At 38.0% G+C, this 12,870-nt stretch overlaps 1 protein-coding gene across 4 annotated transcripts in view; it reads left to right on the top strand.

The window, feature by feature from the left end:
* SLF1 (SMC5-SMC6 complex localization factor 1) overlaps window positions 1–12,870 on the top strand; it is a 358,950-nt gene that overhangs the window by 129,750 nt on the left and 216,330 nt on the right. For all 4 annotated transcript variants that reach the window (XM_029573230.1, XM_029573211.1, XM_029573221.1 and 1 more), the window contains one exon: window positions 7,280–7,438. In XM_029573230.1, the coding sequence (XP_029429090.1) occupies window positions 7,280–7,438 (159 nt within the window). The remainder of the gene's footprint in view (window positions 1–7,279; window positions 7,439–12,870) is intronic.

Below are 12,870 nucleotides of genomic sequence, written 5' to 3'. Positions count from 1 at the left end.
CTTGTTATTGGAGAAAGAAACTTTAACTTTGGTTCATAACTCTGTTGGCAAAGATTTCAAAAAGTCCATCCACAATTGTTGGAAAAGAAGTTTCATTTTAAAAGAGCCATTTACCACCGATTTCCGCTCCAGCAAAAAAGATCCAATATGGAAAGTCTCCAAGAAGAGAAATCTGGTGCAAACTTATCTAGCCATTTGGTTACTATATGTTTCAGTGCCATTAGGCATCCTTTCACCAACATAAATTTGTGTCTTTCTTTCAAATTCAATTTAGGCACCATGCAACCTAAAATACAAAATGCAGGAGAGCAAGGGAAATTATCTTCAAATAATGATGTAAAAAATTGCAATAATTGCTGCCAAAAATCTTGAATAGCCACACAGACCCATAGACAATGCATAAAGGATGCAAGGAAATGAGATAGAGGAGATTCAGCAATCTTGGAGCGTACGCCTTGTACGGCCAGCATATTATTCTGTTTAAAACTCTAAAATGAAGTTCTCTAAATAGCACATTATGCACTGTCCTCTTTACCAACATAAGACATGCCCAAAAGTCCTCATCTCCCAACTCACATTGCAAATCTTGAGACCATACACTCGCTAAAAATTGTAAGATACCATAACTAGAGGTATCATGTAAAAATGTATATATTAATTACTGTAATAGATATTCCATTTTTCTTAAACAAATGAGTGAGTCCTTGAAAAGACCCATTGTTAACCTTGTATTATCTGAGGTTATCAAAGTAAATATATAGCTGTTCAATTGAAAATATGTAAGAAAATCTGTTTTTTGTAAATGTAGGTTCTGACAGCAGTATGCAAAATAATGCAATATCCCGGTTTGTAGGTTGATAAAAGACTGTATATATGATATGCCCACTCATCTTAAATTATTAAATTTCTTATTTAAGAGACTGGGTACAAATTATAGATTACCATAAATAAGCAAAAAATATTATTTATCCCAGTCTAATCACAGATGCTTTCTAGTAAAACACTAACCCTTCTTTACTGTTTGAATCAAAGGAGATTGAGTTATGTAAGAAGGAAGTGATTTTTGATGAATATGTAGTAAATAAGGCAAACTATGCAGTTTTACAAATTTCTCTTCTAACATTCTTAATATGTCTGCTGGATTATCTATTACCCATCCTTTAATTATTCACAAAATGCATGCAATATTATAGAAACATAGGTTCGAAAAACCTAAACCTCCTTCCTCTTTTGGAACCATTAGTCTAGACATCTTCAATCTAGCCCTGCCCTTCTTCCAAATACAATGAGAAAAAAGTTTGTAAATTAAATGTAGATCTTTTTTCAAAATGAAAAATGGTGCCATCTGCATAACATAAAGAAGTTTGGGAACCAAGATCATTTTGATATGAGTCAATCACCCTGATATGGAAAGAGGAAAATGCATCCAACTATCTAACATTTTTCAGAAATCCTCTATAACTGGTGGGACATTGTAAAAATACCATCTATTAGGATGTATGTGAATCTGTATATTCAGATATGAATCATACTGTTAGCCTACTGGTGTGACAAATAGGGCCACTTATCTCTCAAACTACCTCCAATATCCAACGCATCAAACTTGGTCAGATTCCGTTTCAGACCTGAGAAGCTGCCAAAAACACCAATAACATCTAATACTATATTTAATGAGGTGTGGGCATTAGTTAGTCATCAAAATAGCATCAGCAAACAACAGAATTTTAAGTTCCTGCTTGCCAATAGAAACACCTATGATACTATTATTGTGTAGTATTTTGCATACTAATGGCTCCAGCATACGTATAAAAAGGAGGGGAAACAGACATCCTTGTCTAGTTCCCCTTCCTAAATTGAAGATTTCCGAATCTGATCCATTTATTTATTTATTTATTTATTTATTTTATTTAACTTTTTTATATACCAACATTCAAGACGGTGGTCCCATCATGCTGGTTCACAAGAAACAGGGGTGTAATTATAATAAACTTTACCATTTAAACAATTACCATTTAAACAATAGTGCAGGGGTGTAATTATAATAAACTTTACCATTTAAACATTTAAACAATTACCATTTAAACAATAGTGCAGAAAAGCAGTTACATATAACAAGGAAAACAATAACTTGGAATGAGAAGGGAAATGAAGATCAGATAGTTATATATAAGTATAAATAACATTGTAAGAGGTGGCTATTAACGCTAATGCTAGCGGAGCGTGTTGAAAGAAGGAAGTTAGATGGAATTGGAGTTAGGAAAGATTTAAAGATATATAAGCCTTAGGATCTTGATATAGGAGACCAATAGCTGATTGAATGAATCACTTAAATCCAAATTCCTCCAATATCCTGCACTAGAAAAACCAATACACCCTGTCGAAAGGTTTCTGCACATCAAAGCTGACAAACAAGGGGTCTCTTGGTTTATTGTTCTTGCTAATTTATAATGAGAGCAGTAATCTCTGAATATTCGCTGCAGATCTTCTTCCAAATATAAGACCCATTTGTTCTGGGGAAATTTAAAGAGGGCATTATCAATTTAAGATGATTCACTCATATTTAGGCATAAATCTTTGTCTTGATGTAACAATGATATTGGTGTATAAGACTCGGGGTAGGCTGAATCCTTACCTGGCTTTGGCAGCACTATTATAGCAGCTACTTTCATTGTATTTGGCATTATCTCATTGGTTTTTGTATACTTAAATTGTTCCTTTAACAATGGGGCCACCAATGATTGCAACAGCGTATAACAAAGAGAGAATAATCCATCTGAATCTGGAGGTTTGTGCAGATGGAGCTCTCTTGTCACTAATAAGATTTCTTGCTCTGAAATCTGTTTAACCTTTGAAGAGTATCTTCCAGCACCTGAGGAAGTTTAAAGTCGGCCAAAAAGGACTGCATTGCATCTACGTTGTTCAATTAAGCAGAATAAAGCTGTTGATAGAATTGTTGGAAAACTTCCATGATCACCGCTGTGCATGTGACCCATTTATGCTGATAGTTTTTAATGCCATAGATAAATTTAGAATCCCTCTGAGCCTTTGCTAGGTTTGCCATCATACTGTCTGACTTATACCCATACTGAAACAATTGTGCTTATAAGCAATTAGCGTTGCCGATGCCCTTTGAAATAGGTCATTTAGTAATTTTTGTATACTTCAAAAGCGGACAGACAATTTCTCAATGTGTGCTTTATTCATTTGGTTCTTATAACAAGTCTTTCTTTTTCTTCTAATTCTAAGATGTCTTTTTTGCATTCCTTTCATTTCGCCGCCACATAGCTGATGATCTCCCCCCCCCGAGAACCACCTTAGCTGGTTCCCAAAAGCATAGAGGATCTTCAGTATGTTGTGTATTTGCAGCAGAAAATAGCTGCCATTTTTTACCAATAAACAATGTAAAATCGGGATCATTATTCAACCAACTAGGCATGCACCAGTTTGCTGAATAATTTGGCAGTGATTGACAACCCCCCCCCCCAGATACACGATACAGAGCAGTGATCAGAAATGACCAGGGCCTCGATGGACGCATTTTGCACTTTATCAAATACATTTTCCGAGATTAACTTTTAATCTATTTTAGATTGAGAAGCATGCACCCTGGCATAATGGGTGTAATCTCTCTCCTCAGGATGGAGAATCCTCCATATGTCCATGAGAGATAGATGGTCACAAAGAAATTGAATCCCCTTGCCTCTGTGCAGAGTATGGCTATAAGTGTTTCAGTATTTATCCAAGGTAACATTCTTCACACAATTAAAATCACCCCCCACTATCACTGGTGCCGGACACATATCTAAAAGTTGCTTTACCAAGGTTGTAAAAAAAAAATGTGAATAAAGGTTTGGTGCGTTTACAGAGGTTAGAATCATTGGCTTCCCAAATAACTTCCCCTTAATCAAAACATAGCTACCCTCTTTATCCATACGTGTTTTTTTCCCAATAGAAAAGAAATATTTTTTTTCAATAAGATAGCAACCCCATAGTATTTAGAGGTACCTGAGGAGAAAAAAATTTGATTATATCCACGCCTCCATAATTTTTTATGTTCAACATCAGTCATGTGCTTCCTGCAAAAAAAAAACAAAAAACCCACACTGCCCTTTAGCCTATTAATTTGCAAAAAATATTCTTTCCAGTTTGACAGGAGAACCCATCCCCTCTTATTCATTTTGACATATAGTTGAATTTAGAATTGCAGATGTGTATTTCCCAATTGGACTTTCCAAAAGAAGTACTTTTTCCTGTGAAGTGCTTAGAACTGCCTTGTTCAGTCCAGCATTACTTATGTTGAGATTCACAATCACCTTAATATTAGATAGTTTCACAGTCTATAGACTTGAATCACCAGAACCTCTTTCCCTCTCTTCCCTTACCAATTTTCAATAACTGTTTGCCAATATATTGAAATTTCCCGTCCCCCTCCCATCTTTCCCCTTCCCAACTTAGCATTGTTTAACACTCTCACAAAAGAGAGACTGAGAAACTAAGTATATGAGCAGGTGCCATCCCTCACCCTTCAAACTTCCCTAATATAATCAGTTCTGATTTACCACAATACCATTAACCTGCTATAAATAATACCCACAATTGGTAAAGTAGTAATAAACCATGTAACTATAAATAAAAATTTCTAAAGTTCAAATTATAGCCACATTGGCAGTGCTACTTTTGTCACCCCTGTGATGTAATCTGTACTTGCATTCCATGTTCATGGTCTCTAAATAAATGAGAGATCCAAATTTGGTACCTCAAGTTGAGATAGTTGTCATACTTCTGCTGATTTGTGTAGGCATCCTCAGTTAATGTTGATCAGCGAACATGTTATGTTGTAGCCAAGCTCCTATGAAAATAATAAATATAACGAAACAAGAGTTCCAAAGTACTTCCACAATGACATATACGAACAAAAAATGCACCAGGCGCTGCCGTGCTGTAACCAAAGGTGGCAAGGTGCACAGTTCTGCATATCCTGCAAGCAAACTTCCACCGCCATTTTCTATTATCCAGGACAAGTAAGCCATCCACTATTTGAGTTTTCACCTCATGCTTCTGGTTTAACCAGCATATTACTGTCATGGATTGTCAAAAAATACAGCATTTCAATAAACCCTTTTATTCATGCCATGAGCAAGCTGCCATTAACAGTTGATATATCAGGGCCAATCTCTTTTATTCATGTCATAAGTAAGTTTCCAGCATTGTTATGACCTCAGGCCTTCATTTGTTCAAAGAGTCAGTGAATTTTCTCACCTCTTCAGTCTTCTCAAACATTTCATTCCATTTTCACACCATATTCTCAATCTAGCAGGAAATTGCAAAGCAAAACGTATTTTTTTTGCCACCAAAGCTGAACAAAGTGGCACAAATTCTTTCCTTCTGACTGCTACTTAAACCGAGTAATCTAGAAAACTTTTTATTGCATGTGACTGATACAGCAAAATAGTTTATTTTTGATATGTCTATAAGATTTGTTGCTTTTGTACAAAGTTTAACACCTTGGCTATTATCACCCTTGGTCGATTATTAACAGCGTTTCAGGCTCCCAGTCTATATGCTCATTCAATCAGAATAGTGCCTGTGCTTTCAGGGAGGTTTAAGGCTGTGGGCAGCCATGTTGTGAGGACTTCTGCTAATTTCTGCTTCTCTATAGTCTCATCGAAGCCTACAAATCTTAAGTTGCTTCTACGAGATCGATTTTCTAGTTCATCGATCTTATCTTCATGTGCAATCAGCAAAGCTTCCATTTTCTTTAGCTTGCTCACTGCTGAGTTTAAAAAAGGATTGGATAAGTTCTTGGAGGAGAAGTCCATTACCTGCTATTAATTAAATTGACTTAGATAACCACCGCTATTACTAGCAACTGTAACATGGAATAGACTTAGTTTTTGGGGTACTTGCCAGGTTCTTATGGCCTGGATTGGCCACTGTTGGAAACAGGATGCTGGGCTTGATGGACCCTTGGTCTGACCCAGTATGGCATGTTCTTATGTTCCATCAATAACACCCTCCCTTCCAGAGAATCTATTCACAGCCCAGATTCAGTAAGCATGCTTTTAAGATCTGTTATTTGTGCTGATATAGCGTCTGATCTGTCAGCAAGAGTAGTAGTCACAACAGCAGTTATTTTGCTTACTGCTGACTCTGTAGTGGAATCATGAAGGTCCTTATCTTTCCTGACAGCCATCTTTACCGTCATAGATTAAAGTGAGCACTGCAATTATTTGTCAGTTGAAATAAGAATCATTATGTGGAGTCTGTGAATATGGAGAGAGTCTCAGAAGCAGCTATGGGTTTCTGAGGAATGGCTCAAGCAAAGGTGTCCATTTGAGCTCACCGCATCATGGGGCTCGAAATAGCCATTTGTATGCTTTTAGTATACTCAGCTATTAACAGAGTGAGATTTTACAGTTACTTTGTCACACGCCACCAGAAAAAAAACAAAAATTGCTTTCTGCTAGTTAAAAACACTGGCTGCTTTTGCCATACAAAAACTACTTTTAGAGAGTCTGTGCTGTTTTTCCTGCAAGATTATGGCACTCACTTGTTAAAAACAGCATGGTCCTGACCAGAATGTCTACAATACGCTTCACATCAAGAATTAAGCTAATATATCATTCCCTTTTTGATAACCCAATCATGAATACTTTTGTGTCATATGGATACTCCATATGTTCTTTTCATACTAACCATTTCACAAATATGCATTATTAGTTCTCAAACACACCCAAAAATTGTATGAGACAATGGCTTTCCTTCATAAAATGTATACAGAAAAACAAATATAGTACTACCATACTTCACTATGACAGTCAAGATCAGAACTCATTCACAATCATACTTTGTAGCACTCAAACAGTAATAAAAGCTCTGATCTCTTTATCACTCCAACAATTGCACACAGATAGAACTTGCTGTCCTGCATCTCACAGGACACACTATTTCCTGTCACATCTCACCACCTTCACTGCTCTAGATGATCCTATAGAAACTGACACTCTACATTAAATATATAATACTTCAGCTGAGACCTAGCAGGTAGGTATGAGATGTGCAGAGTATCAGTGTTCCTGTGTATGTGATGAGGATGTGAAATACCGTGTATGTAATTTTCTAGTTGTGCCTGTTTGTTCTTTTCTTTTTTAGTCTTTTGTTTCTAGTGGTGTTCTTCTGAAGGATAATTCTTGTACCCATTTATAATAAAATAAGCATTAATTTAAATCTGCCCCTACTTTTCCTTTCCTGTTAACTTATAAAATCTTTCTTTTCTTAGGCTGAAAATTTTGAAACACCAAGAGTTAGTTTAAACAGAATTGAAGGACTGTTGGAAGGACACTTTTTTATTGAAGCAATCGAAGAACTGAGTTCTTTGCTACCATATTTTGTCCCTCCTGTACACTTCCTGCAAACTCTTATAGAACATTTAATGCAGGTAAGCGCAAACCAATCTAAAACGTCCTAATATCAGAATGTGGTAACTGTATATTAGTGTTTAAAGTTCTTCCATTCTTGATTTTCTTCCGTGGAATTAAGAGTCCAGTGTGTATTTTAGGGAGAAAAGGAGGAGTTCATGGAAAACAAGAGTTTAATATGAGAGGGAAACATTGAACATATATATATATATTCATCACATAACCTAAGGCATGTAAACATTCCTGATGATATTCATAATATTTTGAGCAAATTAAGAAGATGTCTGATCATTTCATTTTATTTGACTTATTTCTGCTCTTTTTGACCCTGAGTAGTGTACAATAAGAAAGAAATAATACATAATAACCCAACAAATAGGGATAAAAGAGAAAATAAAACAACCAATTAACTCCTATTATGACCCAAATTGAGATAAAACAACTGAATAGCCAGCAATCTCAATAAACCATCCAGAACTAGCACTGATAGACAATCCTAATATTATACTGGTAGCCTCAGACTGAGGAAAACTCTAAAGAACAAAGCAATTGTTTCAGGCTTTTTCTCAAAAGAATAAGACTGAGCAATAAAGTTCCAAAGCAAGGTGCTGGACCAGTAAAAGTCCTCTTTCAAAAACTTACCAATTTCATATCCCTTAAAGAAGGAATCTTTTAACATACAATCTATAGAAGAGCAAAGAGATCTAACGGGACCATGTCTATATATAGAGGTAGAAAGATAGGAAGCCGTGAAAGTTAGGATAAGCAATTTAAACTCAATCCTGTGGGCTACTAGTAACCAGTGCACTCTTGCTGGAACTGGTGTAATATAAGTCGTAAAGTTGCTGCCAGTCACAGTGTGGGTAATAGAATTCTGAATCAGTAAAGTTTGGAAAAAATTCTTTGAGGTAGATCAATATAGCATTACAGTAATCCAATTGAGAAGAAATAAATACACAAACAACTGTAACCAGAACAGATGGAGATACATATAGATGAATTTGCCAAATGCATCGCAGCTGCAGACATGCTCCTTTAACGACTGCTTTAATCTGATCTCCCATAGTCAATGCAGAGTAGAGGATCACATCTAAACTATAGATTTAAATGTGCAGCAGAGTTTCATTCATAACAAGAAATGGACAACTAGCTGGAATTGAGGGTTTTTATAGCCCATAATATTTTTGTTTTTAGGGAATTAATTTTAAAATAATTGTGGCTTTCTCAGGCTGAGACCTTAGTCAAGATAGTATTCAGTTCGGCCAATGCCTTTTGCTGATCCTTCCCCAATGGGTACAGCAATTGGATGTCTGTGTAAATATAGTAATGCATTTTCAGATCTTGCAACAGTACAGACAGAGGTGAAACATAGATTTTAAAAAGGGCAGGAGACAACATCAAACACATGAATTGGGACTTCTTATATGAAAGCCCTATAACTATATAGTAACTTTTGATGTACCACTGACATAAGATAAGTTGTGATGTTTTTGAAAGCTTTTAAATAAAGGTGGATGTTATAGATTAGAATTGTTTGATATATTCATACTTAATGACTTTTTTCATTTGTAATCTACTCTGTTCTGATACATCCATAATTTGAACATTTAGGTATTATTAATCAAAAACTTTTAACCTAAAAAGCGATAACCTCAGCTCACAGAGTGACAGGCCGATTCTGTAAGGTTCACAGGAAAACAAGTGTTCAGTGTTGAGCACCCATTCTCCCAACGCGCACCCAGCCACCTCTCCTGGGCGCGCGATCCTGTATTTAAATAAGGGGTCATGCTACAAAGGAGGCACTAGGGACAATAGCTCGTCCATAGCGCCTCCTTGGCAGTGGAAACCCAGGAGAGATGGCTTTCAGCGGTTTCAGGAAACCGATGCTCAATTTTACGAGCACCGGTTTTCTGAACCCGCTGACAGCCAGTGGTTAGGAAAATGGACACCAGTAAAATTGAGCCTCCGTTTTCCTAACCTGACTGACCCGCACATCTATTTATTTATTTATTTATGTATTTATTTATTTATTTATTACATTTTTGGCTCCTCCAACTTAATTTTGCTAGGTTATTAAGTCAAAGGATGTACTGAAAAGCAGCATTTATCCCAGGACAAGCAGGATGCTAATCCTCACATATGGGTGATGTCACTGAACGGAGCTCTATCGCGGGAAAACATCTGTCAAAGTTTCTAGAAACTTTTGACTGGCAGCCTGGGGTTACTGAGCATGCCCAGCGTGCCATGATATTCTCTGCCACAGGGGTCTCACTCCAGTCTTCGTTTTTCCGCACTGCCATTAGCATCGCGGTTACTGGAGCCCTGTGAGACTTCTCACATTTTGACTGACTTAAGTCATCAAATACTTTTCATTTTCTCCCACATCGGGTCTCAATTCCATTTGCCACCGACGGTGACAAAACTTTTTATATCATTCTCATTCTTATTGGCAATTTTTCTCAGAGATTTTCATCGACAGCCGTCGATGAAAACATGGCCTCCGGTTTCAAGAAGTGCCCTTCTTGTAACCGCACCATGTCTGTAACCGATCCGCATTTAGAATGCGTAAAATGTCTTGGGGAATAGCATGAAATAGCTTCATGCTCCCAGTGTCAGGAAATGACCGCAAAGGGTCGAAAGCTTAGACGCGAAAAGATGGCCTCTCTATTTCAGTTACAACTAATTCCATCGCCATCGGCATCGACAAAGTCTTCTCCAATAGGCAGTACCAAGAAATTACTAATTAAAAAGAAACACCTCGAGGAATCCGGGGACGCTACTTCACCAAGGTCAGTGATAGAAACAAGGGTAAAACATAAACATCAACACCGTCGACCTTCGTCGTCCCCGTCGATTCCGTCCTCGAGTGAACCGTCCGCAAAGCGCCAAAAACCATCCGATGCTGCATCAACACCTTCGTTACCAGCATCCACGACGCCGGACCTAACATCCCTGATTCAGAAAATAGTGATGGAAGCTTTGTAAAAGCAAGTACCGGCACCATTGCCGATGCCGGCGTTTCAGCCGATGCCAACATCCTTGTTGATGCCATCAGTTCCACCGATGCCGACGACATCGTCTATAGAGGCAAAAACTCACAGTAAAAACTTTTTTAAATATATCCGAAGCAGAAAGCCTGTGAGGGAGTCAGTTGGACCGTTAGATGATCGAGGGGTTAAAGGGGCACTTAGAGAAGATAAGGCCATCGCGGAAAGATTAAATGATTTCTTTGCTTCGGTGTTTACTGAAGAGGATGTTGGGGAGGTATCCGTAATGGAGAAGGTTTTCATGGGTAATGATTCAGATGGACTGAATCAAATCACGGTGAACCTAGAAAATGTGGTAGGTCTGATTGACAAACTGAAGAGTAGTAAATCACCTGGACCGGATGGTATACACCCCAGAGTTCTGAAGGAACTAAAAAATGAAATTTCAGACCTATTAGTACAAATTTGTAACTTATCATTAAAATCATCCATTGTACCTAAAGACTGGAGGATAGCAAATGTAACCCCAATATTTAAAAAGGGCTCCAGGGGCGATCCGGGAAACTACAGACCGGTTAGCCTGACTTCAGTGCCAGGAAAAATAGTGGAAAGTGTTCTAAACATCAAAATAACAGAACATATAGAAAGACATGGTTTAATGGAACAAAGTCAGCATGGCTTTACCCAGGGCAAGTCTTGCCTCACAAATCTGCTTCACTTTTTTGAAGGAGTTAATAAACATGTGGATAAAGGTGAACCAGTAGATATAGTATACTTGGATTTTCAGAAGGCGTTTGACAAAGTTCCTCATGAGAGGCTTCTAGGAAAAGTAAAAAGTCATGGGATAGGTGGCGATGACCTTTCGTGGATTGCAAACTGGCTAAAAGACAGGAAACAGAGAGTAGGATTAAATGGACAATTTTCTCAGTGGAAGGGAGTGGACAGTGGAGTGCCTCAGGGATCTGTATTGGGACCCTTAATTTTCAAAATATTTATAAATGATCTGGAAAGAAATACGACGAGTGAGATAATCAAATTTGCAGATGACACAAAATTGTTCAGAGTAGTTAAATCACAAGCAGATTGTGATAAATTGCAGGAAGACCTTGTGAGACTGGAAAATTGGGCATCCAAATGGCAGATGAAATTTAATGTGGATAAGTGCAAGGTGATGCATATAGGGAAAAATAACCCATGCTATAATTATGCAATGTTGGGTTCCATATTAGGTGCTACAACCCAAGAAAGAGATCTAGGTGTCATAGTGGATAACACATTGAAATCGTCGGTACAGTGTGCTGCGGCAGTCAAAAAAGCAAACAGAATGTTGGGAATTATTAGAAAGGGAATGGTGAATAAAACGGAAAATGTCATAATGCCTCTGTATCGCTCCATGGTGAGACCGCACCTTGAATACTGTGTACAATTCTGGTCGCCGCATCTCAAAAAAGATATATTTGTGATGGAGAAGGTACGGAGAAGGGCTACCAAAATGATAAGGGGAATGGAACAACTCCCCTATGAGGAAAGACTAAAGAGGTTAGGACTTTTCAGCTTGGAGAAGAGACGACTGAGGGGGGATATGATAGAGGTGTTTAAAATCATGAGAGGTCTAGAACGGGTAGATGTGAATCGGTTATTTACTCTTTCGGATAGTAGAAAGACTAGGGGGCACTCCATGAAGTTAGCATGGGGCACATTTAAAACTAATCGGACAAAGTTCTTTTTTACTCAACGCACAATTAAACTCTGGAATTTGTTGCCAGAGGATGTGGTTAGTGCAGTTGGTATAGCTGTGTTTAAAAAAGGATTGTATAAGTTCTTGGAGGAGAAGTCCATTACCTGCTATTAAGTTCACTTAGAGAATAGCCACTGCCATTAGCAATGGTAACATGGAATAGACTTAGTTTTTGGGTACTTGCCAGGTTCTTATGGCCTGGATTGGCCACTGTTGGAAACAGGATGCTGGGCTTGATGGACCCTTGGTCTGACCCAGTATGGCATTTTCTTATGTTCTTATGCCAGCGGTTCCACCGGTGCCGATGACGGCGATCATGCCAACGATTCCGTCGATGCCATCGGATCCGCTGACATCGATGATATCGTGCTGGCCAGAAGTTCCACCGATACCGACGACATCGTCGATGCCGGCGGGGGCACCGATGACAATATCATCAATCGAGCCTGTAATGACAGCAATCTCAATGCCTACCTCGATGCAAAATTCATCGAGACCAATTTCCTCGATACCCATCTCTCAGATTTCCTTTCTAATGTCGGACATTCCCTCGACATCAGGAATAATGTCCACCTATACTACAGCGCCCACCATACCACCATTGAAGATATCAAAGCTCAAGTCATCATCAAAACATAGATCATCGATGACCAGCCAGCTTCCAACCTCAGCTGAAACTGCACGACATGATATATTAACATAAAAGTATCATGATTTGTTATCTTCA

Source organism: Rhinatrema bivittatum, chromosome 1 (assembly GCF_901001135.1).
Source record: "Rhinatrema bivittatum chromosome 1, aRhiBiv1.1, whole genome shotgun sequence".
NCBI lineage: Eukaryota > Metazoa > Chordata > Amphibia > Gymnophiona > Rhinatrematidae > Rhinatrema > Rhinatrema bivittatum.
This window is presented reverse-complemented; position numbering and strand designations above follow the sequence as displayed.